Here is a 23,041-nt window from a genome sequence, read left to right on the forward strand (position 1 = left end):
GTGCCCAATTCCAGCTGTCCCAGATGTATCCACCTATCAATATGATGAAAGTTCTGGCTACTATTATGACCCCCTGACTGGCCTTTACTATGACCCTAATTCCCAGGTGAGTTGAAGCTCTCTTTGGGCCCACTTTGCTCCTTTCTGGGCATGGCCAAGAGCTGAGAAGTGATAGCTGAAAGGTAGATGCTGAAATACCTACTTCTCCACTGTAAGATGACTGTGCTCCCAACTTGATATGGTACACTGTCTTGGCACAAGATGCAGCACAGACTCATGTGTGATTGTCTCTTTCCAGTACTACTACAATGCCCAGACGCAGCAGTACCTGTATTGGGAAGGTGAGAGACGTACTTACGTCCCAGCCTCAGACCAAGGCTCTGACAGCCATAAGGATGGCAGTGGACCAGGGGGTGGCAGTGGCAAGGAGGGTAAAGAGAAGAAGGAGAAACATAAAACAAAAACAGCTCAGCAGGTGAGAACCATGATTTCCCCACATCCCCTTTCTGTACCTGCTGCTCATCTTAAACTTTTGCCTGCCCCCTACCTGCCCATAACTTGAAAAGCCCTTTGGTCTGCTTCCAGGGCTCTAGGTCTTGGGTCATGTAGTTACAGTGCTGCCTCAGCCTCTCAGTAAGCTTAGCCTCCTTTCTCTGGAGTGGCCAAAGGGGGAATGCCTGCATAGGGAAGGCCTTATTCGGGTATTCTGGTGAAGATGTTGAAAAACAGTTGGATGGCATGGGGTTGTATTGCTGGAGAAAAACTGGAAGTGGTTGCTGAGGAGCATTCCTTCTTGTAGGGACTGGAAGAGAAAGAGAATAGCTAATTTTGGAACCTCCAGGGCCATTTTAAGTGAAAAAATAGCTGTTTTTCAGCCCTGTTGCACAGTTCCAGTCGTTGTTTTTGAGAAACACCTATTTTCAGCCTGGACTAAGAACTCCTTTGTTCCTCCCCCACCCCACCCCCTCTCCTGGATTATTCCCCACTTTTGTGTTATCTTCTGCAGATTGCAAAAGATATGGAGCGCTGGGCCCGTAGCCTCAACAAGCAGAAGGAGAACTTCAAGAACAGCTTCCAGCCAGTTTCCTCTATACGAGAGGATGAGAGGCGGGAGTCGGCCACAGCTGATGCTGGCTATGCTATCCTCGAGAAAAAGGTAACATCTTGGGTCTCCTCATCCATTACCAGGAGCAGATTAGTACTAAATTACCTACTGCAGGTAATTCCTGAACCCTAAACAAAACTGAATGACCTGAGGGTGTGAGGGCAGGTTGTTCAGCCTTGTGGCATCATCTGTTTCAGTGTGTCTGCAGTGCAGTTGTGGCCTAGAGTCCTACATCTCCCACCTTCTCTTGCTCTGCTCAGATCTCTTGTCTGTGAGACCAAACAGTGTCAAGTACTAGTCTTTCTCTCCTGCTAATGTGAGAAGTTCTTGTCAAGAGTATTGTTTCAGCAGTGAGCACATCCGTGAAGCCGTGATTTTCAAAGGGCAAGATGGGTCTCTTTCAAGAAAGCAAGCTTCTGTCTTGCCTATGCTAATTAGAGTGTTGGCCTAAATTAAGGCCAAGTGGCCCTGTAAGGAGAACCACCTGTGTTTGATCTCTTCCCAGGGCTGTGGGTCATCCAGGGGCTGGCTGGATGAGTGAGCAGAAAGAAAGCATGCTGTTCATTTAGGGAAAGAATGTGAGAACTTCTGTTAGAGTTAACGCTTCTTTTTTTCCTTTTCCTTTTCTGGGTATCCTCAGGGGGCTTTGGCTGAGAGGCAGCACGGTGGCATGGACCTGTCCAAGCTGGCTGGTGATGATAGACTGGTAAGCCTTTCCCTTTCCACTTAATCCCCAGTTCAGGTCTTCTGGGTCTTATAGAATAATGGGTGCTGGTGCAGGGACTCTCTGCTCTTGTCTCCTTTTAATGGTGAGGGAATAGGTGAGGTGCACAATATGAACATGGGGAAGTCTTCCACATAAAGCCCTCTGGAGTGGGGGCTTCCTCCTAGGCAGTCGAGCTGTACGGTGCACCGACTCTCCGCTGTGAGCCCATGGTGGTCTGGGTAGAGTAGGCTGATTCAGGGGTGAGGGAAAGGAGACAGGGGTAAGTTGCCTGTGGGGTCCTTCTGAATCTGATTCCAGCCGAGATATATTCCGTCTTGTGACCTTGCTTAACTTGGCAGAGTCCCCCACGAGGATTAGTGGCTGCTTACAGCGGGGAGAGTGACAGTGAGGAGGAGCAGGAGAAGGCTGCTGACCGGGAAGAGAAACTGACAGATTGGCACAAGCTGGCTTGCTTGCTTTGTCGGAGGCAGTTTCCCAGCAAGGAGGCACTTATTCGTCACCAGCAGCTCTCAGGATTACACAAGGTATATAGCTGACAGAAAAAGAATTGGAGATCTGATTTCAACCAAACTATGGGGAACTCTGTTAAGTTCTATAACAAGGGTGTCTCTGGATCTTAGATTAATAATAATAATAATAATAATAATAATAATAATTTATTATTTGTATCCCGCCCATCTGGCTGGGTCTCCCCATCCACTCTGGGCGGCTTCCAACAAAGATAAAAGATACACTGAAATGTCACATATTAAAAACTTCCCTGAACAGGGCTGCCTTCAGATGTCTTCTGAATGTCAGGTAGATGTTTATCGCTTTGACATCTGATGGGAGGGCGTTCCACAGGGCGGGCGTGACTACCGAGAAGGCCCTCTGCCTGGTTCCCTGTAACTTGGCCTCTCGCAGTGAGGGAACCGCCAGAAGGGCCTCGGAGCTGGACCTCAGTGTCCGGGCAGAACGATGGGGGAGGAGACGCTCCTTCAGATATACTGGACCGAGGCCGTTTAGGGCTTTAAAGGTCAGCACCAACACTTTGAATTGTGCTCGGAAACGTACTGGGAGCCAATGTAGGTCTTTCAAGACCGGTGTTATATGGTCTCGGCGGCCGCCCCCAGTCACCAGTCTAGCTGCCGCATTCTGGATTAGTTGTAGTTTCCGGGTCACCTTCAAAGGTAGCCCCACGTAGAGCGCATTGCAGTAGTCCAAGCGGGAGATAACCAGAGCATGTACCACTCTGGCGAGACAGTCTGCAGGCAGATAGGGTCTCAGCCTACGTACCAGATGGAGCTGGTAAACAGCTGCCCTGGATACAGATTTGACCTGTGCCTCCATGGACAGCTGTGAGTCCAAAATGACTCCCAGGCTGCGCACCTGGTCCTTCAGGGGCACAGTTACCCCATTCAGGACCAGGGAATCCTCCACACCTGCCCGCCTCCTGTCCCCCAAAAACAGTACTTCTGTCTTGTCAGGATTCAACCTCAATCTGTTAGCTGCCATCCATCCTCCAACTGCTTCCAGACACTCACACAGGACCTTCACCGCCTTCACTGGTTCTGATTTAAAAGAGAGGTAGAGCTGGGTATCATCTGACTTATACAACAAAAAATAAGCTTTATAACTTACTGGACTCCAGTTTGCTTGTTTATGAAAGGACTATCTAAGGCATTAGCGGCTGGAGATGGAACAGAGATAATGCTGCCCTAAACATACATTTGTACAATGTCCTATATTGAACATATTTTGGCAGAAGGTGATACAGGTGAAACTTGAAAAATTAGAATATCGTGGAAAAGTCCATTTATTTCAGTAATTCAATTTAAAAGGTGAAACTAATATATGAGGTAGACTCATGACATGCAAAGTGAGATATGTCAAGCCTTTATTTGTTATAATTGTGATGATCATGGCGTACAGTTGATGAAAACCCCAAATTAACAATCACAGAAAATTTGAATATTGTGAAAAGGTGCAGTAGTTATTCAATCCATAACACCTGCAATGGGTTCCTGAGCCTTTAAATGGTCTCTGTCTGGTTCAGTAGGAAGCACAATCATGGGGAAGGCTGCTGACCTGACAGTTGTGCAGAAAGCCATCATTGAGACCCTCCATAAGGAGGGAAAGCCTCAAAAGGTAATTGCAAAAGAAGTTGGATGTTCCCAAAGTGCTGTTATCGAAGCACATTAATGGAAAGTGCAGAAGGGAAAAGTGTGGAAGAAAAAGGTGCACAAGCAGCAGGGATGACCGCAGCCTGGAGAAGATTGTCAGGAAAAGACCATTCAAACGTGTTGGGGACTTTCGCAAGGAGTGGACTGAGGCTGTAGTTAGTGCATCAAGAGCCACCACACACAGATGGATCCTGGAGATGGGCTTCAAATGTCATATTCCTCTTGTCAAGCCGCTCCTGAACAGGAAACAACGTCAGAAGCGTCTTACCTGGGCTAAAGAAAAAAAGAACTGGACTGTTGCCCAGCGGTCCCAAGTCCTCTTTTCTGATGAGAGCAACTTTTGCATCTCATTTGGAAACCAAGGACCCAGAGTCTGGAGGAAGAATGGGGAGGCACACAATGCCAGATGCTTGAAGTCCAGTGTGAAGTTTCCAGAGTGTTGGTCCACTGTGCTTCATGAAGTCCAGGGTCAACGCAGCCGTCTACCAAGAGATTTTGGAGCACTTCATGCTTCCTTCCGCAGACGAGCTTTATGGGGATGCTGACTTCATTTTCCAGCAGGACTTGGCATCTGCCCACATTGCCAAAAGTACCAAAACCCATGGAATTACTGTGGTTGATTGGCCAGCAAACTCGCCTGACCTGAACCCCATAGAGAATCTCTGGGGCATTGCCAAGAGAAAGATGAGAGACATGAGACCGAGCAATGCAGAAGAGCTGAAGGCTGCTATTGAAACTATTGGTGTCTTCCATAACACCTCAGTGCCACAGACTGATAGCATCCATGCCACGCCGCATTGAGGCAGTAATTGATGCAAAAGGGGCCCAAACCAAGTACTGAGTACATATGCATGCTTCTACTTCTCAGAGGTCCAATATTGCTCTATTTGCAATCCTTGTTTTGCTGATTTCATTTAATATTCTAATTTTCTAAGATTGTTAATTTGGGGATTTCATCAGCTGTATGCCATAATCATCACAATTATAACAAATAAAGGCTTGACATATCTCGCTTTGCATGTCATGAGTTTATCTCATATATTAGTTTCACCTTTTAAGTTGAATTACTGAAATAAATGAACTTTTCCACGATATTCTAATTTTTCAAGTTTCACCTGTCAACATGCTATACAGAGCAATCATAAATCCTTTTCAATTATATACCCAATACATGGAATCTAACAAAGGGACAATATGAATGGACTCTCCACGCCCCCCAAAAGTCTGGTGTTGATGAACTGGAAAAATGAAAATGCAGCTCCCTTTAATGATTGGATTGAAGAAATGGACAAACTCGCAACACATGAACAAGTTGTGTACAAATGTAAACTTGCCATGGACAAATTCAATGTTATTTGGAATTCATTTTTATTAGGGATTCAGCTACATTAGTAGAGAAACTATGCATTGAATGCACTTTAAATATGCAACACCAGATGGTGCCAGAGCCAGAATTGTTTAAAAACTGGATTTCTCATTGGATTTTTTTTTCTTTTGTCAAAATGGTCTAATTTCTGCCTTATTTATAGCACTTTTTTCCTGTGTTTAGATCCACCGTAAAGGTCTTAGTTAACTACAATAACAATTTCCCCCCTTTTATGTAATGTATATAATATATTTTTTCTGTTTTGTTTTCTACATGGATACTATTTCTTGTTTCTTCTTTTTTGTGTCTTACTCGTGCACTTGTAATTTTTATTTTTCAATAAAAAATATAAAAAAGTTATGTAGCTGACAGAGGCACCAGCTTGCAAGGTGATTGGGGTGGGGGACCAATATTGAGAACGTGTCAGGAGGAGCCGGAGGTGGAGCCAAACACAGCGGCCGCACGGCTCAATGGCTCCGCCGCCGCCACCGGCAGAGGCTGCGCAACCCTCCTTCTCCTCTCCTGTAGGAGTAGGAGAAGGAGCCGGCTGCTGGAGGCAGGCTGCACTTGGCTCCATTCTTTGGCCCAAATCCTTTTGGGGTATGGGGGGCAGTCCCTACCCCAAAAATATAAGTGGCTCCAAAAGGGCTCGGCCCCTAGGAGCCAGCACTCCAGTAGCTGAAGTGTCTTGGTTGCTTTTGATACCATCAACTCTAGCATCCTCCTGGGACTGCTTGGCAGATCAGAGATTTGGAGGCGTTACAAATTAAACTAAATATGCAAACTAAATATGACATAATAGGCATCACTGAAACCTGATGGGATAAGTCCCACGATTGGAATGTAATAATGGAGGGATACAGTCTATATCAGAGAAACAGACCAGACAAGAAAGGAGGAGGAGTGGCGTTATATGTCAGGGATGTGTATACCTGTGAAAAGATCCAAGATTTAGAACCTCAAAGCCAAAGTGAGAGCATTTGGGTCAAAATTAAGGGAGAGAAGAATAACATGGACCTCATTGTGGGAGTTTACTATAGATCCCCAAGCCAAACGGAGGACATAGATCAGGGGTCTGCAACCCGCGGCTCCGGAGCCGCATGTGGCTCTTTTACACCTTTGCCGCGGCTCCGGGGCGGATACTAGCGAGGGGAGGAGGCGCATTGTGCACCCTGACACTCCCCACTGTGACGGGCGCTGTACTGGCTGTGATGTCGCATGGGGGCGGTGCGTGCGTTAGTCACGCACTGTCCCGACGTCACCTTCCCACCCGCTGTCAGATCGCGGCTCTGGAGATATATTTGTTTTAAATGTCGCAATGGTTTTGCGGCTCCCAGTTTTTTTTCTTCTTCGGAAATGGGTCCAAGTGGCTCTTTTTGTCTTAAAGGTTGCAGACCCCTGACATAGATGATGCCTTCCTGGAACAGATGGCCAAGCATGCAAAAAGAAGGGAGATAGTAGTAATGGGGGACTTCAATTACCCGGATATTTGTTGGATGTCAAACTCAGCCAAGAGCATAAGGTCAAACAGATTCCTCACCGGCCTTGCAGACAACTTCATTGTCCAGAAAGTGGGAGAAGCAACAAGAGGAACAGCCATTTTAGATCTGGTCCTAACCAATGTTGATGACCTGGTTAGTGGGGTAGAAGTGGAAGGACCATTAGGCGCGAGTGATCATGCTCTTCTGAAGTTTACTATACAGCGGAAAGGAGCAGCCAAGCATACTAGGACTCAATTTCTTGACTTTAAGAAAGCCGACTTCATAAAACTTAGGGAAGTGCTGGGTGAGAGAGATCCCATGGACAGTAATACTAAAAGGAAAGGGAGTTCATGATGGCTGGGAGTTTGTTAAGAGGGAGATAGTAAAAGCACAACTTCAGGCAATACCAATGAAACGGAAACATGGAAGGTGCCTAAAGAAGCCAGGGTGGCTATCTAAAGAACTTTTAACTGAGTTAAGATTAAAAAAGGATGTGTACAAAAAATGGAAAAGGGGGGAAACCACCAAAGAGGAATTCAAACAAATAGCCAGCACGTGTAGACACAAAGTCAGAAAAGCTAAAGCACAGAACAAAGAAACAGTGGGGTGACTCAGAGGAGAAGATGGTGAAATGCAAACAGGGGACACAGAAAGGGCTGAACTCCTCAATGCCTTCTTTGCCTCAGTCTTCTCCGATAAAGAAAACAATGCCCGACCTGAAGAATTTGGAGCAAATGATTCAGCAGAGGAAACAGCCCAGAATAACTAAGGAGATAGTACAAGAATACTTGGCTAGTTTAGATGTATTCAAGTCTCCAGGGCCAGATGAACTTCATCCAAGAGTATTAAAAGAACTGACAGATGTGATCTCAGAACCACTGGCAGTCATCTTGGAGAATTCCTGGAGAACAGGCGAAGTCCCGGCAGACTGGAGGAGGGCAAGTGTTGTCCCTATTTTCAAAAAGGGGAAAAGAGAGGACCCAAATAATTACCGCCCAGTCAGTCTGACATCAATACCAGGGAAGATTCTGGAGCAGATCATTAAGCAAACAGTCTGTGATTACCTAGAAAGGAATGCTGTGATCACCAATAGTCAGCATGGATTTCTGAAAAATAAGTCATGTCAGACGAACCTGATCTCGTTTTTTGACAGAATTACAACCCTGGTAGATGAAGGGAACGCAGTGGATGTAGCCTACCTTGATTTCAGCAAGGCATTTGACAAGGTGCCCCATGATATTCTTGTAAAGAAGCTGGTAAAATGCGGTCTTGACTATGCTACCACTCAGTGGATTTGTAACTGGCTGACTGACCGAACCCAAAGGGTGCTCATCAATGGTTCCTCGTCATCCTGGAGAAGAGTGACTAGGGGGTGCCACAGGTTTCTGTCTTGGGCCCGGTCTTATTCAACATCTTTATCAACGACTTGGATGATGGACTCAAGGGCATCCTGATCAAATTTGCAGATGACACCAAACTGGGAGGGGTGGCTAACACCCCAGAGGACAGGATCACACTTCAAAACGACCTTGACAGATTAGAGAACTGGGCCAAAACAAACAAGATGAATTTTAACAGGGAGAAATGTAAAGTATTGCACTTGGGCAAAAAAAATGAGAGGCACAAATACAAGATGGGGGACACCTGGCTTGACAGCAGTACATGTGAAAAGGATCTAGGAGTCTTGGTTGACCACAAACTTGACATGAGCCAACAGTGTGACACGGCAGCTAAAAAAGCCAATGCAATTCTGGGCTGCATCAATAGGAGTATAGCATCTAGATCAAGGGAAGTAATAGTGCCACTGTATTCTGCTCTGGTCAAACCTCACCTGGAGTACTGTGTCCAGTTCTGGGCACCACAGTTCAAGGAGGACACTGACAAACTTGAATGTGTCCAGAGGAGGGCAACCAAAATGGTCAAAACCCTGGAAACGATGCCTTATGAGGAACAGCTAAGGGAGCTTGGCATGTTTAGCCTGGAGAAGAGGAAGTTAAGGGGTGATATGATAGCCATGTTCAAATATATAAAAGGATGTCACATAGAGGAGGGAGAAAGGTTGTTTTCTGCTGCTCCAGAGAAGCAGACACGGAGCAATGGATCCAAACTACAAGAAAGAAGATTCCACCTCAACATTAGGAAGAACTTCCTGACAGTAAGAGCTGTTCGGCAGTGGAATTTGCTGCCCAGGAGTGTGGTGGAATCTCCTTCTTTGGAGGTCTTTAAGCAGAGGCTTGACAACCATATGTCAGGAGTGCTCTGATGGTGTTTCCTGCTTGGCAGGGGGTTGGACTCGATGGCCCTTGTGGTCTCTTCCAACTCTATGATTCTATTCTAATTATGTTATTGCAGTACACCTTAGGCCTACATAGTTTTTGGTACAGGTAGCCCTGTTCAGGGAAGTTTTTAATATGTAACGCTGTACTGTTTTTAACACTTGATTGGGAGCCGCCCAGAGTGGCTGGGGAATCTCAGCCAGATGGGCGGGGTATAAAGAAATTATTATTATTATCATCATCATCATCTTGAAATTTACCATGTGCTGCTTTAGCTATTTTCTTTTGGAAGTGATATTTGGTTGTTGTTTTTTGGTGATGTAAGGAGTCTTTTGGCCTGGGGGCCACATTCTCTTCTGTGCAACCTTCTGAGGGCCATATGCCAGTGATGAGCAGGGCCAGAGGCAAAACTGAGTGGAGCACTGGATGTCAATTTGACCTTTTTATAGTAGTCTACTTTTAAACATCCCATCCTCCATCCAGGGAACAAGAGGCATTGTCCCAGCCAAAAACACTCCAGGGCAAAGGGAAGTTGCTGAGGGGTGAAGCAGAGGAGGAAGTTTCTTTGAACATAGTCCCAAGGGCCTGTAGGGCCATGTTTGGCCTCCAGAGTTGAGGTTCCCAACCCCTGCCTTAGAACTGAAACACAAAGGTAGATTATTAATATGTTTATATAGAAATAAAGCATAGGTGCTGAAAACTGAAGTGGGAATCTTCAGGTGCCCACCTTAACCTTGTCTCTATTTTTATATTCTCCCCTGTGCAGCAAAATCTGGAGATTCATCGGAGGGCACACTTGTCAGAACAGGAGCTTGAGGCACTTGAGAAAAACGACATCGAGGTAGGTATGGGAGTAGAGAGTGGCCCCAGGAGGGTGAGGGTTACCTGGCCAGTGCCTTATTGCTGTCTCTTCATGACCACCAGCAGATGAAATATCGAGATCGTGCAGCTGAACGAAGGGAAAAGTATGGTGTTCCTGAGCCACCAGAACCCAAGAAAAGGAAGTATTCAGCTGTGACACCAGCCACTGTGTAAGTCCCACCATGCCCCTGTGGTTCTCCCTAAGTGTACTAAGGGTGAGATAAGAGATCCCTTCTAGAGCAGTCTGCTTTGGTAATGGTGAGAGGCATTTCTATCCCATAGTGACACATCCTTAGTGTCCTCTGTGCAACATGCTATTTCCTTTTTGCTCAGTTGGCAAAGTTAGAGGGCAGGGCATCTGAATATGTCCCTCTCTTCTCCCACCTTCGTTTACAACAGGGATTTTGAACAACCAACGCGGGATGGACTTGGCAGTGACAACATTGGCAGTCGCATGCTACAAGCCATGGGCTGGAAAGAGGGCAGTGGTTTGGGTCGCAAGAAACAGGGGATCGTTGCCCCTATTGAGGTACCAAAATACCTTGCTCAAGTTACTGTGGATAAAGCAAAGTGTATAGTGCTCCTATTTTTGAGGAGCATTTAGTCTTCCTGTTGCTTCCCCATTTTTGCAAAAACAACCTAAAATAAGGGAGGTAGGGAGGAAGTAGTTGGGCTTTCTTGCTTGGTGTGAGTTTTGCAGGCATAGCTTTCTTGTCCCTGCCATCACCATTGCCCCCACTTCAGAAAAGGTCACCTCAGCACATGGGAAATTAGGACAATTGAGAAAGAGGCCCTTTGGCAGCATGTTGAGAAGAACTTGCACCAGAAGGAAGTACAAAGTGGTGGTATTAGTCTGTTGTAGGCAAGGAGGGACCTCAGGGGGGTGTCCTAACATTCTGGGTGAAATGTGGTTTGGGACAAAAGCTGTTCCTCTAAAAATGTCTGATGCACATTCTTTTTTCTTTTCTACATAGGCTCAAACACGAGTGCGTGGCTCTGGCTTAGGGGCCCGTGGCAGCTCTTACGGGGCGGTAGCCTCAGAGTCCTATCGTGAAGCATTGCACAAGACGATGCTGACTCGTTTCAATGAGTCAGAATGAGCTCTTCAAGGAGCACCCACCTGTACAGTATTTTGCTGCTGACTGTCTCCCTTCACCCGTCCCTCACTTTCACAAAATGTTCCTTTTGGTTGACTTTTTTTTTTTAATTAAATGTTGAAATGGGCAATAGGTTTTTGGTTTTTTAAACATAGCTGAGGCCTGTGGAAGACGTGGTGCAATCTTGGCCCTTGTTCAGTTATGAAGCACTTATGGGAACATCTACATATAACAATGGTGTAGAAATACATTAATTTACTATACCATAGTAACCTGTTGAGCTACAAGCTCTGCACATAACTCTGCTGGGGCAGCCATTGTTGAATCCAACTGAAATCCATGCCATGATTACTGGTCCAGCAAAAACCAACCAACAGAGAAGACCTCTGTATCAACCACAAGGACAGCCTTTTCCTTCTAGAGTGTTCGGTGTAGCCCTTCCACAAGCTCTACATAATGAGGTTCTGAAAGAAAAGTGAAATCTATTAAAAGAGTCTGTTTCTAGCCATGGTGCAGTGATGCATGCATACCTATACAGAGCAAGCCCCTGCTATATCTTGCTCTTGTATCCTTCTTGCCCCTCATACATAAATTCCCTCTTACCAGACAAGCCATCATTCTCCTGCAGCCTACCTCCATCAGGTTGGATGTAGCCATGTCTGATAAGGAAATCCAGAGCCACCATTGCACAGTTGGGCTTGAAATCTGGAGATCCAATGGCCTCTTTCACCTGCAGAAGAGGAATACAGTGGTACCTCAGGATACATATGCTTCAGGTTACAGACTCCGCTAACCCAGAAATAGTACCTCGGGTTAAGAACTTTGCTTCAGAATGTTAACAGAAATCATGCTTTGGGGGCGCGGCAGCAGTGGGAGGCCCCATTAGGTAAAGTGGTGCTTCAGGTTAAGAACTGTTTCAGGTTAAGAATGGACCTCCGGAACAAATTAAGTACTTAACCCAAGGTACCACTGTACAGTTCACATATCTCTCTCACTAGGAGGTGGCATGCTAATTGCCATGACCTTACTTTGTGTTCACCCTATACAGGGTAAGGTAAAGGGCCCCTGACCATTAGGTCCAGTCGTGGCCGACTGGGGTTGCAGCGCTCATCTCGCTTTATTGGCCGAGGGAGCCGGCATACAGTTTCCGGGTCATGTGGCCAGCATGACTAAGCCACTTCTGGCGAACCAGAGCAGCGCACGGAAATGCCATTTACCTTCCCACCGGAGCGGTACCTGTTTATCTACTTGCCCTTTTGATGTGCTTTCGAAGTGCTAGGTGGGCAGGAGCAGGGACCAAGCAATGGGAGCTCACCCCGTTGCAGGGAGTCAAACTGCCGACCTTCTGATCGGCAAGTCCTAGGCTCTGTGGTTTAACCCACCTATACAGGGTAGCTGTGTCTTATTAAGAATGTGAACTTGGTTAGGAAGCACAAAGTCCACTGGTGGATAATTGTTTCCAGTCAAACAAAATTCTAGGCTATGTGAATTTAGGAGGAGGAAGAGACCCAAATTCAGAAGTCAACCAGCAGCCTATGGAATTATTGCAGTTTATACATAATTACCACACTGCTTCTCAGATTATTATTACACTACCTCGAAGATTCTTTTATCAAATTACCAACCATCCCTCTCTGGACTATTTCTTATACAGGCACAGGAATTTATAACCCTAACCAACAATTAGAGCTTTTGGCAGGTGGTTTTATGAAAGCGAGTAACTTTGAGGAAGTCATGTTAGTGGGAGGCCTTAACCCATTGTTGTAATTTACAGTGTAATTCTCTGCTTTGCAAAAAGAGTCATTTTTTGCCCTAAGTCAAGTTACACCTACCAACCTTCTCAAGTGGCCAGAGGTAGAACTGCTGCACCTCTCCGTCTCCCACCTGGGGCACAAAACCTTCAGGCAACTTCAGGTCAAATACAAACTGACATTCAGCATAGATGCCTCCCTGTGCACCCTCATAGGTGTAGCTGGGGTGGGAGAAGGCAGGGGAAAGAGTTCAGCAGTATTTATGACTGTGGAGACAAGTTGCATTAGGTTCTTATTTGGTTGGGGAGGGAGGTAAACTTTGATCTGAATTACTGAGAATCTGCCTTTTCCAGAATAGCTACAGTGATTCTGGTGTTTGACTCTCTGCTTCATCGATTCCTACTGATGTTTGGAAAAGCTGGTAGAGAGGGAGAGAAATGAAGGCAATCTACTTTCTATACTTGAGGCACATTAGAAATATACCTAAGCTATGGTAGATATTTTCATGATTAAGCTCAGTTAGGATTAGTTTGTAAGAAGCAAAAGGAGGCAAATCATGAATGGGCAAGGCAGCTGGTGGGTTCCTTCTAATTCCTCTCTGTGCTCCGGTGCTGCTGGGGGAGAGGGAGAGAGGGGGGGAGGGGGAGAGAGAGAGAGAGAGAGATGGCTGGCTTGGGTGGGGGGAAACCTTTGCCTTTCTTTCCTCCCTCCTGTTAAATCCCTCTCCTGCATTCTTAGCCAGCTGCTTCTCTGCACACCCCTCTCATGTCCCTTCTTTGTTTTTCCTTCGCTCCCCACTTAAAATGTGGTTACAAAGCATAGATCCACATGGATCCTCAGGATCTTTGCATTGGGTCACCCCAAATTCACCATCAGATCACATAGCAAGTCCATGGCTACAGCCTGCACCAAAAAAATCACGCACCCACTGTTGCCTGGGGCTGCAATGGTGCAAAAATGTGGTTACAAAGCATGGATCTACAGGGATTCTCAGGATCTTTGCATTGGGTCACCCCAAATTCACCATCAGATCACATAGCATGTCCATGGCTACAGCCTGCACCAGAAAAATCACGCACCCACTGTTCCCTGGGGCTGCAATGGTGCAAAAATGTGGTTACAAAGCATGGATCTACAGGGATTCTCAGGATCTTTGCATTGGGTCACCCCAAATTCACCATCAGATCACATGTCTGTGGCCACAGCATGAAGCACAAAAATGATACACCCACTGTTTCATTCAGAATGTTTTTTCCCTTGTTTTCCTCCTCTAAAAACGATGTGCGTGTTATGGTCAGGTGCGTGTTATAGAGCGAAAAATACGGTAGCTGGAATTCTCAAATACAAGCTTGAAGTGTCTGTGCTCATACAACAAATTTGCAGAGGCACAGAATACAAACAGCCTTTTTTATACAGGCCCTTGCTTTTAAATATTAATTTTCCCCTTACCTACACAACTGCATTTTCCTGAACTTGAGGTAGCTTTTTAATATTACCTGATAGTTCCGGCAGCTTTGGCAAGTGCAGTGAGAGAAGCGGGGATGCAAGCTTCTTCCTGGCTTTCCTTCACCAGCGTCTCTCTGACACCCAACCCTGATGCAATGCCCCCAGCAGCCTAAGGCGAGCGAAATGAGGGATTAATATTGAGCTACTATGGTAAATGGGCACAAAGCAGCTCTGCTCCCACCGGATTGGCCCTAGTACCTGGTAAGCTTACTACCCATTTAGTGGATGATGATCCCCAATTGTCTGTTATCTTGTGCCTCAATTTGCAGAGTGGGGAGAAGGAGTTCACCTTTAATGCTGGGCACCAAGCCGCCTGGTGAAATGGCTCATGCTGAAATACTCATTCACTTACCAGACAGGTGCATGTTTTGTGCACTCAGCCTTTTAGCTCACTATTCCCTGTGGCTGTTATCTGACCAGCCCCATAGAAGAACACTTGATTATTGAGAGCTGCTCCCAACTCTCACATCAAAGAGGCAGACCTATTGCCTTTTCCATCTCATCTCTTACCATGTTGTCCAGCAAGCCAGGATAAGTCAGTTTGCTCAGCGCCCTCCTGGCCAACCACATGAACATCTGCCCATTGCGCCAAGTGTAGCCGTTCAGGTGGGTGCCATAGCGCTTCACTCCAAACAATGCTGGGTGCAAAAGAGAAACAAAAGTAACTTGTCCAGGTTAATCATTTCCAGATGCAACCCCAAAAAGAGTACAGGAGAGGGCCGACCTTCCCCCTACCACCGCCCAAACACTTGGCGTATTATGTAGGCCAGGCTTCCTCAACCTCGGCCCTCCAAATATTTGAGACTACAATTCCCATCATCCTTGACCACTGGTCCTGCTAGCTAGGGATCATGGGAGTTGTAGGCCAAAAACACCTGGAGGGCCAAGGTTGAGGAAGTCTGATGTAGGCTGAGATAATTAACACTGCTTAGAGAATAGGAGTTTCTTCTGTAGAGTGACAGGAAAGCCCTATTGGAGGGGCACCAGGAACATAGCCAGAGTTGCAAGTGAAAAGGAAATGCATGGTGAGAAGATTGAATATGCACTTACTTTGCACTTTTGCTGTGCAAAATTCTTTAGCTTCTCTTGTAGTCATTCTATAGAGGAAGTCACTATCAACATCTCATTTCCAAAATTCCCAGCTTATATTAAGATTCCTGACAAGGCATCACAGGCCTGGAACAGCTGCTAAATGAAGCTACACAGAAAAAGCACTGGATCAAAACTAAACCTCAACTGCCCACAAAAGCCCCACAGATCTCCTGAAGTGCTGCAATTCTGGAGTTATCATTTTATTGAAATGATGTGTGAATTTCAAGCCTTTCCCCCTAAGGAAACCTGTGGAGTTTCAGAGGGTGGACGGGGCATATAAAGAACTGAAGAGAGTAACCAGTGCACTCTCATTCTGTAAAAATAGAGGGAACTGGGAACAACAAATTTCAAGGGAAAGCCTCCCTGTGATATGTGTTTCCAGGTGCTCAACCCCTAAGCCCAGATGACTAGGAAGAACAAAGCAAGGTGAACGCAGAACAGTTTGCAAGCAGTAAGCAGACAACGCAGTCCTGGCTGGAGATAAAAAGCAGGCAGTTCTGAAAAGGAATGAAGCAATCAGGCTTTAGTACCTTAAGAATATGTCTTGTGTTGTAAAGTATTATCCCTTTTTATAGATGGGGAACTGAGTCTGTGACAATGTCTGAGACCCCCTAGTGCACAGTTGACCAAGTCAGGATTGGAACAGAAGCCTCCCACTTCACATAGAATGCTGTCTCATTTTCAAGGACAAACATTATTATTGGGGTGATATCCAACCACCCAGCCACATGGGTGGGGTATAAATAATTATTATTCTTAAATCATACCCAGAGTAGACCCACTAAAATCAATGGACTTGCATTCATGTTTCATTCACTGCACATAGTCCTTTATAGAGCACGGAAGCTAGATTTCTCCAGCAGGGTAAAAAAGGAGATATTTGAACAAATCTGCACTTGAGCTCTTAGCTGTGCTCCTAACTGTTACCATGGATGGGATTGGACAAATGCTTCTAGGAGGTCTCTCTTAATTACTTCTGCATGAATCGTGTCTCATATCAATGGAATACAAAGCAAGGAAGTCAAAGGTTTTTCAGACTCACGAGTTGCAGAGCGCTCCATGCTGAAGAGAGGCGTGTCACAAAAATAGGGCATCACACTGTAGAGCTGCAACGAAAGCAAGTTTTGGTTCATGGACTGTTTCATTGGCCCAACCACTCCTTCCTCCCAGAGCTAGTATCCTGAATGGAAGCCCTGGGTCCCTCCCACTTGACCCTTACAGTATTCAAAGACACCCATGGGTGCCACATGGCCCTTCGCCTTCCTTGGGTGCCTGGTAATCTCACCTCCTCTCTCCACTCCTTCAGGCAAGGGAAGTCTTGCTGTGCTCTCATTTCCCTGAGTACTCCTTCCACAGCATCTGTTCTTTGCTCAGAGGATGCCAGCTTCTTGTTAAGTTCCACGCAAGCAGGCACACCATCACCCCAAGACACCAAGAAAACAGCTGGATACTGACAGAGATATTTGGCTACAGAGGGCAGCACGTGGCCCACCTGCTGTCCAGCAACCATAAATGGCAGGCACAAAGCCTTCGAAGAACCTGCAAGGGATGAAGCTGTCAATTTGTAATCATTTTGCCAAGTCCTAGTTCCTATGAGCAGGGCCATATTTAAGTATATAAAAAATATTTTAATTTTTATGCCTCTGCTGCTTTGCAGCATCTCTGATCAGCATAAGCAATAACATGGACTCTTTTTAAAAAGTTTATTTTGATAGGGAAGCTACCAGCATGAGATTGACCAAACTGCAGGAGGCAGTGAAAGACAAGAGTGCCTGGCGTGCTCTAGGGGGTCACAAAGAGTCGGACACAACTAAACAACTAAACAACAACAACATTTTGATAGGGAAAGGCATTTTGGACACGGGCAAATGCTTCTCAGCTTGGAATTGCTTTCTTACACATGTTTACTCAAAAGAAGGTTTCATTGATTTCAGAAGCACCTACATGCAAGTAAGATTGCAGCCTGAATTTCATAGAAAAGCATGTATAAGATAGCAATCGTAGACTGCAAGAGTTTATTTCTGTCAGGGTGATAAGACTATGGCAATATTCGAAGTGCTTGCCCTGCTCCCCAAACAACACTGCTGACATATAACATTATTTTTCTTGTTCTCTATTGCTTTTTGGGGCAGGCAATTTTCATCCTATTGTTGTTATATTTTAAAACTAAGGAGTGCCTATTTTCGGGTTTGTCAAGTGGAGTCCCGATGAACTAGACCTGGCCAGGAGCAGATATTGGTCATTTGGTGCCCCCACCAAAATGTGAGGACAAAATTTGGTGCCCCCCCCAAAAAATATTATTGGCACAAGAATTCCTTTTTGTACAGTTGCTTTTTTATGGATCTTCTCAGTTGGCCGCTGTCTTAATTTTTGACCCCCTTCCTTACTGCAAAGGGCTGTGGGCAATTGGAAGAGCAGCGAGCTTGCTATGGAGCCTGAGAGAGCGGAGAGAGTGAGCTGGAATTAGAGGTCATAGAATCAGGGTCTGCGTAAAAGGTGGATCTACCTTTTTCCATAGAATCATGGGGTGGGAAGGGACGACCCGGCAAGGCAGGAATCTCAGCTCAAGCACCCTAATCGAGGGCCGGCCAAGCTCTGCCGAGAAGCTTCCAGGGAAGGGCCGCCCACCCCCCGGCGCCGGGGAGAGTCCTGTCGGTTGTGGCTTCGAGCCCCGCGAGGGCAAAGGAGTCCTGCGTCGCAGGGGCTGGACTAGATGCCCCCGGGCCGCCCCTCTGGTCGTGGCCCTACCTGCTCCGTGGAAAGAGTTCATCCTCCGCAGCAGCGCCGTGACCCGCGCCGACCAGCCGGCGGCCGCCATGGCTCCCCAAGCGCCGCCCCGCCCCGGGCCAGGCCAGGCCGCGCTCTCTCCTCCGCCGGCGCCGGGCGGCTCTCGCTTCGCCTTCGGCCCGGGCACCGGCGGGCTTCCCGGAATAAATGGGTCTGGAGGGGAGGGAGGGATCGCCTCGTTGGGAAGCTCCCCGTGTCCCTAGGAAGAAGGGCGGTATAGAAGCGGGATAAAAAAAATGGAAAAATCAATAAATGGAGGAAGAGATGGGGACACACTTGTGCTACGGAATCTTCCCTGCCCCAGAATGTCAATTTGGCACCTTTTCCTGTTGCTGTGCAGGATTCCAAAGCATACTCCCAAGTTTTCTTCATCCTAGCCAGGGCTTGACAGATTCCTCCAGAGTCCAGAACAATGGACAGGCAGCACACTTAACCAAAAAAAGAAAAAGGACTTTGTGCAACACTATAAAGGTAAAGGTAAAGGTACCCCTGTACGGGCCAGTCTTGACAGACTCTGGGGTTGTGCGCCCATCTCACTCAAGAGGCCAGGGGCCAGCGCTGTCCGGAGACACTTCCGGGTCACGTGGCCAGCGTGACATCGCTGCTCTGGCGAGCCAGAGCCGCACACGGAAACGCCGTTTACCTTCCCGCCAGTAAGCGGTCCCTATTTATCTACTTGCACCCGGAGGTGCTTTCGAACTGCTAGGTTGGCAGGCGCTGGGACCGAGCAGCAGGAGCGCACCCCGCCGCAGGGATTCGAACTGCCGACCTTTCGATCGGCAAGCCCTAGGTGCTGAGGCTTTAACCCACAGCGCCACCTGCATTCCCCTGTGCAACACTATAATAACCTGTAAAATAAAATGTAGAGGAGAACTAGCATTGTGTTTTAAAAATAGAATAAATAGGTCCACAGTCAGGAGGCTATCCCAGTGGGTTCTCCTGCAAGATGGGTGGAGAAGGCACTGAGGGGGTTGCTGAACTAAATGACCACTTGATCCTCTAAGCCTCCATGGATCAAAGGCCTCCTTCTCCAGACCAACACTGTTTCCCACAGTGGGAACCAGATGCCAAGGCGCTCCCCAGGAAGCCTTTGCATCCCGGCAGGCAGCGGCCCTTCCCTGCCCTTGGCTTCAGCACCTGCTATTCTGAGGTTTCCTGCCCCAAGGGATGGAGGCCCCAGACAGCAAATTCCCATGAACAGACCTACCAAATCAAAGAATCAGACTGAGTCAGGCTGAATTTAGGGAAACAAACTTTTATTACACTTTCAAATATTTTCACATTTTTTCTTCAATTTTTTTAAAGTGTCTGGCTTCTAAGATTTTTTTATCACAATGGCCAGTAGAAAAATAACCAAGCTCTTAGAAATGAAGGTGCGCTCATTGGCGCTTCCCACAAAAGTTGGGTTGGAGAGGTGATGGGAGGGACATTGTGGAGCAGCATTGGAGCAGAGATGTCAGGGTTAGGAAGAAATGCTTTTATGGAGTGAGTGGTTCACAAAGACTTCGGTTTATTATGTGCCAAGCAACCGGGTTTTCATAGTGATGCAGACAAGGCCCTGCTTTGGAGCAAACTACCTACTGGAAAAGTAAGAACCAGTCCTTGGAAAATCCATATGGAGAACAATAATAAATAGGATTTCTTTCTCTGGAGAATTTTAGCTGCTGGCTCACTGCGGCACAAGGACCTTGTTCTCTACCGTCTGAACATAGCTGTCAACCGTCCCTTATTTGGCGGGAAACTCCCTTATCCCAGCGCCGTGTCCCACTACTGTCCCTTATTGATGATGTCCCTTAAATTTCCCGGGTTTCAAAGGAAGCAGCTCCTCTCCCTCCCTCCCTGCCAGCCAGGGAGGAGGGAGGCTCCAACTGTGTTGCTTGACTGCCCAGCCTGCCCCCCTCCGGCCTCCTCTCACCAGCCTCAGCCCCTGGGATCCCCTCCCCGCCGGGACTGGTGGGAGCCTCAGGCCCTTCCGCTGCCATCCTCCTCGTGACTGCCAAACTGAGCGTCTCTGCCTGGGGCCTCCCCTCTGCCCGTCGCCACCGCTCCTGCTCCCGCTAGGCCGTGCTGTGGCTGTGCCGCCGAAGGACCCAGATGAGATGGGCAGCCTGGCGAGGCCTATGAATTGCTGAGGAGCCTTGAGAGGAGAGCGAGGGCAACCATAGAGAAAGCAGTTCAGAGAGAGGAGGAGGCGGAGGCGTGAGCAGGTGTTCCAAGGGCTAACCATAGAGGGGGAAAGCGGAGGAAGGACCGCAAGCGCTTCTCCCATAGATTTGTAGTGGTAGACTAGCCTAGATGGTCTGATCTGCGGGTTTACTTTCAGCGCTATTTCCCCCCCCCTTCCTCCCACCCCGCCTGATGGAACTGAGAGCTACAGATGGAACATGAGAGAAAAGATACAGAACTGCAGCAGCATCTTTGTAGCTTGGACTTCATTTTGCACAAAAAGTGGTTGCTGCTTGTAGTTATTTAATTGCAGTGTTTCATCAGCTGGTGTCTTTAGAAGCAACCTCTGGAAACGAAGGGCTAAAAACCGGCGCTGCTCTCCCAAATTATCTGGTCCCTTTTAAGTTCGTATTTCAGTTGGTTGTCTAAAATCCCTAATTTTGGCTGCTGATCCCTTATTTTCGAGGCTGCTGGTCCCTTATTTTCAAATCTGTAAGTTGACAGCTATGAGTCTGACTCTGGTGCCAGCTGCAAATTCACACTGTGGTAAGTAATTCACAAAATCAAAGCCAGTCTCCAGAGAAAGAGCAGAGCTTGAGCAGGAAGCAGGGAATCAGATTGAAAAATAAATTGAAAAGGAAATTTAACCTCATATCAGGGGAAGCTATTGCCAACAATTATGTCCTATTAAGTCTGGTTTACCCGGCTTGTGATTTCCAATCCAAATGTAGTCCCACCCCCTTGGTAAACCTGCTTTTGCTGCCTGCCTGGGACTGCAAAAAACAAAGGGGTTGTCAAACAACTGGGAAGTCACAATACAGCTATTTCACAGTATCTGCTTTATGGGTCCAAAATCACAGGCCTGCATTAAGTTATGCCTCTTCTCTCATCACCCCCCCCCCTCACAAAAGGAGGGATTTCTTCATTCTGTAATGTTAACATGTACCATCTCGCCTGGAGAGGTGCCACCAACTTAGATATTATTATCTTTATGATTAAAGTGCTTCCACATGCTCCCAGCAGACCCGGCATGGAGGCAAATGGGGTGCGAAGCATGCCTCGTTACTCCTTACAAGCTGGCTAGAGTTGCCAAAGGAAAGAAAGGTGGCAGTGTCATATATTCAAAAAGCAGCAGGAGAGGCCTTAGCTTAAATGCCACCATTCCCCTCCCAACTGTTCAATATAAGGCAGAGGCAGGAGTCGCACAAAGAACTGCAAGGACTATTCTTTCTAAGCCACCTCCTCCTGCTGCTCCATTCCTTTGGGGGTCAGGTTACACTCTCGCCATAAAAACAGAATCCAGGAGATCTTTGGGCCTCCTCTTGCCATCCCATTCCCTGTGCCATTGCATCTTTAACATACGCAAAAATGAACTGTGCAGAGCAGGAAAGAGAGAATAAGATTCAGATCTCAGAATTAGCCGCCTGCCCTTTCAGACTTGTCCACTGGGCCGTAGTCTTGCCTCCTGTCCAAAGGCGGAGCTAGCTGCTCCAGCACCCATGCTGTGCCCACGGGGGCAGCCCCCCTCAGGGATGATAACCGCACCCCCCCACCCCTTCCTCTGCCAGTGCTCCTCTCCCGCAGAGTTGAAGCACTGGTGTTGGGCGCACACTGCACAGCACTCCCAAATTAGGAGATCCATATCCTGCTTTCCCACTGTGCAGCCCAAGCCAGAGAGCTGCTGAGCAGCTTGCATTCCCAGGAGGCTGTGACACAACAAGGTCAATGATATTGGAGCGACTTGGCCTTCTAATTTGGGTTGCCGGGCATGAACAAAGGGGGAAAGTGCCCTCCTCCCCAATACAGACACTGGCCCCTGCCATCTGCACCTCTTCTCCCCAAGGAGCAAAGGATTCTTCAGCAAGTGCATGGACTGATGGCCTTTCGTTATAAAGGTAAATGAAGTGGAGCCCCTTCAGGTGTGTTTCACCTGCCAAACACCCCAGCACCACTGTTTTCAGTGGAGAAAAAGAAGACCTCCTGCTGTTTCTTGTGGGGTGGAGGGTGCAGAAGCAGAGGGCCTGTGACAAAAAGTGCTGGGCACGGGATTGCTCTCCACAGGCCCATCTCTGGGCTATTAAATGCTGGTGAAGGGGTGGAGGTCACAGTCTATGTCTGTGCAGGAAGGCTTTCCCCTGCCTAAGACATTGATCCCTTTATGCATAAAAGGCATTCTTATTTTCCCAGACAAAATCCACATAGCTTGCTCTCCCCTGCCCCCACCAAAAAAAGTGTTTACCATACATCTTTTCTAGCAGGTTGCAGAGCCCAGGAATCCTGGCTCCTGCCTGCCCTGTAGCACATTTAGGCACCCCACTCCCCAGAATAAGGAGGGACGACTTGGGGGCCCACAGCTGCATCCATCCCCACCCTGATTATTTCCCTTGCCAGGATGACAACTATGCAAGTCTGCTGTGCACTGATTTCAGCCTGGCGAACGCTCTTCCCCATTGGCCTTTGACCCAAGACCCTAAGATGCCCCCGGCCTTTACCTAGAGGGCTTCTCAGAAACCAATCCATATCTTTCCTTGGGAGGGCTGGGCGTGGAAGCCAGAAGTCCTGCCTGACCAAAGAGATCAGAGTTCAGTTGAGGAAAAAAAGGGGTTGCTGTGCTTTTGAGCAGAGTGCATGCTCCCTTAGTGGCCAGTTTAAAACAAATCCCTC

At 47.4% G+C, this 23,041-nt stretch overlaps 2 protein-coding genes across 8 annotated transcripts in view; one reads left to right on the top strand and one right to left on the bottom strand.

Annotated features, from left to right (window-relative positions):
* Positions 1-11,205, top strand: part of RBM10 (RNA binding motif protein 10) — a 69,204-nt gene extending 57,999 nt beyond the window's left edge. For 4 of the 6 annotated variants that reach the window (XM_083718624.1, XM_083718622.1, XM_083718625.1 and 1 more), the window contains 9 exons: positions 15-106; positions 299-475; positions 1,007-1,156; positions 1,746-1,811; positions 2,171-2,356; positions 9,884-9,958; positions 10,045-10,148; positions 10,378-10,507; positions 10,953-11,205. In XM_083718624.1, the coding sequence (XP_083574750.1) occupies positions 15-106; positions 299-475; positions 1,007-1,156; positions 1,746-1,811; positions 2,171-2,356; positions 9,884-9,958; positions 10,045-10,148; positions 10,378-10,507; positions 10,953-11,078 (1,106 nt within the window). In that variant the 3' untranslated portion in view covers positions 11,079-11,205. Of the gene's footprint in view, positions 1-14; positions 107-298; positions 476-1,006; positions 1,157-1,745; positions 1,812-2,170; positions 2,357-9,883; positions 9,959-10,041; positions 10,149-10,377; positions 10,508-10,952 lie in introns of all 6 variants that reach the window. The other 2 variants (XM_083718621.1, XM_083718623.1) reach the window with 1 other exon arrangement.
* LOC310834950 (uncharacterized protein) lies at positions 9,186-18,662 on the bottom strand. 2 transcript variants are annotated; one of them, XR_014559379.1, is made up of 10 exons: positions 18,532-18,662; positions 18,173-18,410; positions 16,710-16,963; positions 16,467-16,530; positions 14,843-14,970; positions 14,323-14,441; positions 12,912-13,047; positions 11,709-11,805; positions 11,340-11,539; positions 9,186-9,756 (listed from the first exon to the last, which is right to left on the bottom strand). XR_014559379.1 is itself a non-coding variant. In XM_083719535.1 (9 exons), exons 1-9 carry the CDS (start codon positions 18,562-18,564, stop codon positions 11,493-11,495), a joined length of 1,116 nt encoding a protein of 371 aa, XP_083575661.1. In that variant the 5' UTR covers positions 18,565-18,662; the 3' UTR covers positions 11,316-11,492. The 2 variants fall into 2 exon arrangements, 1 of the variants encoding a protein (XP_083575661.1); XM_083719535.1 differs by lacking the exon at positions 9,186-9,756 and having other exon boundaries at positions 11,316-11,539.
* Positions 18,663-23,041: the final 4,379 nt, after the last annotated feature.

This window comes from Podarcis gaigeae (assembly GCF_964106915.1).
Source record: "Podarcis gaigeae genome assembly, chromosome: 17".
In the NCBI taxonomy this organism is placed as follows: domain Eukaryota; kingdom Metazoa; phylum Chordata; class Lepidosauria; order Squamata; family Lacertidae; genus Podarcis; species Podarcis gaigeae.

What these genes read in the sequence shown, in the direction of transcription:
- LOC310834950 (XM_083719535.1), bottom strand. Translation starts at nt 18,564, where the DNA reads ATGCTTTGGAATCCTGCACAGCAACAGGAAAAG. An exon ending in CTGCACAGCAACAGGAAAAG is followed by an intron (nt 18,411 to 18,531) that starts GTGCCAAATTGA and finishes CCTTCTTCCTAG; the next exon opens with GGACACGGGGAGCTTCCCAA. An exon ending in CATGGAGCGCTCTGCAACTC is followed by an intron (nt 14,971 to 16,466) that starts GTGAGTCTGAAA and finishes TTTTGCACCCAG; the next exon opens with CATTGTTTGGAGTGAAGCGC.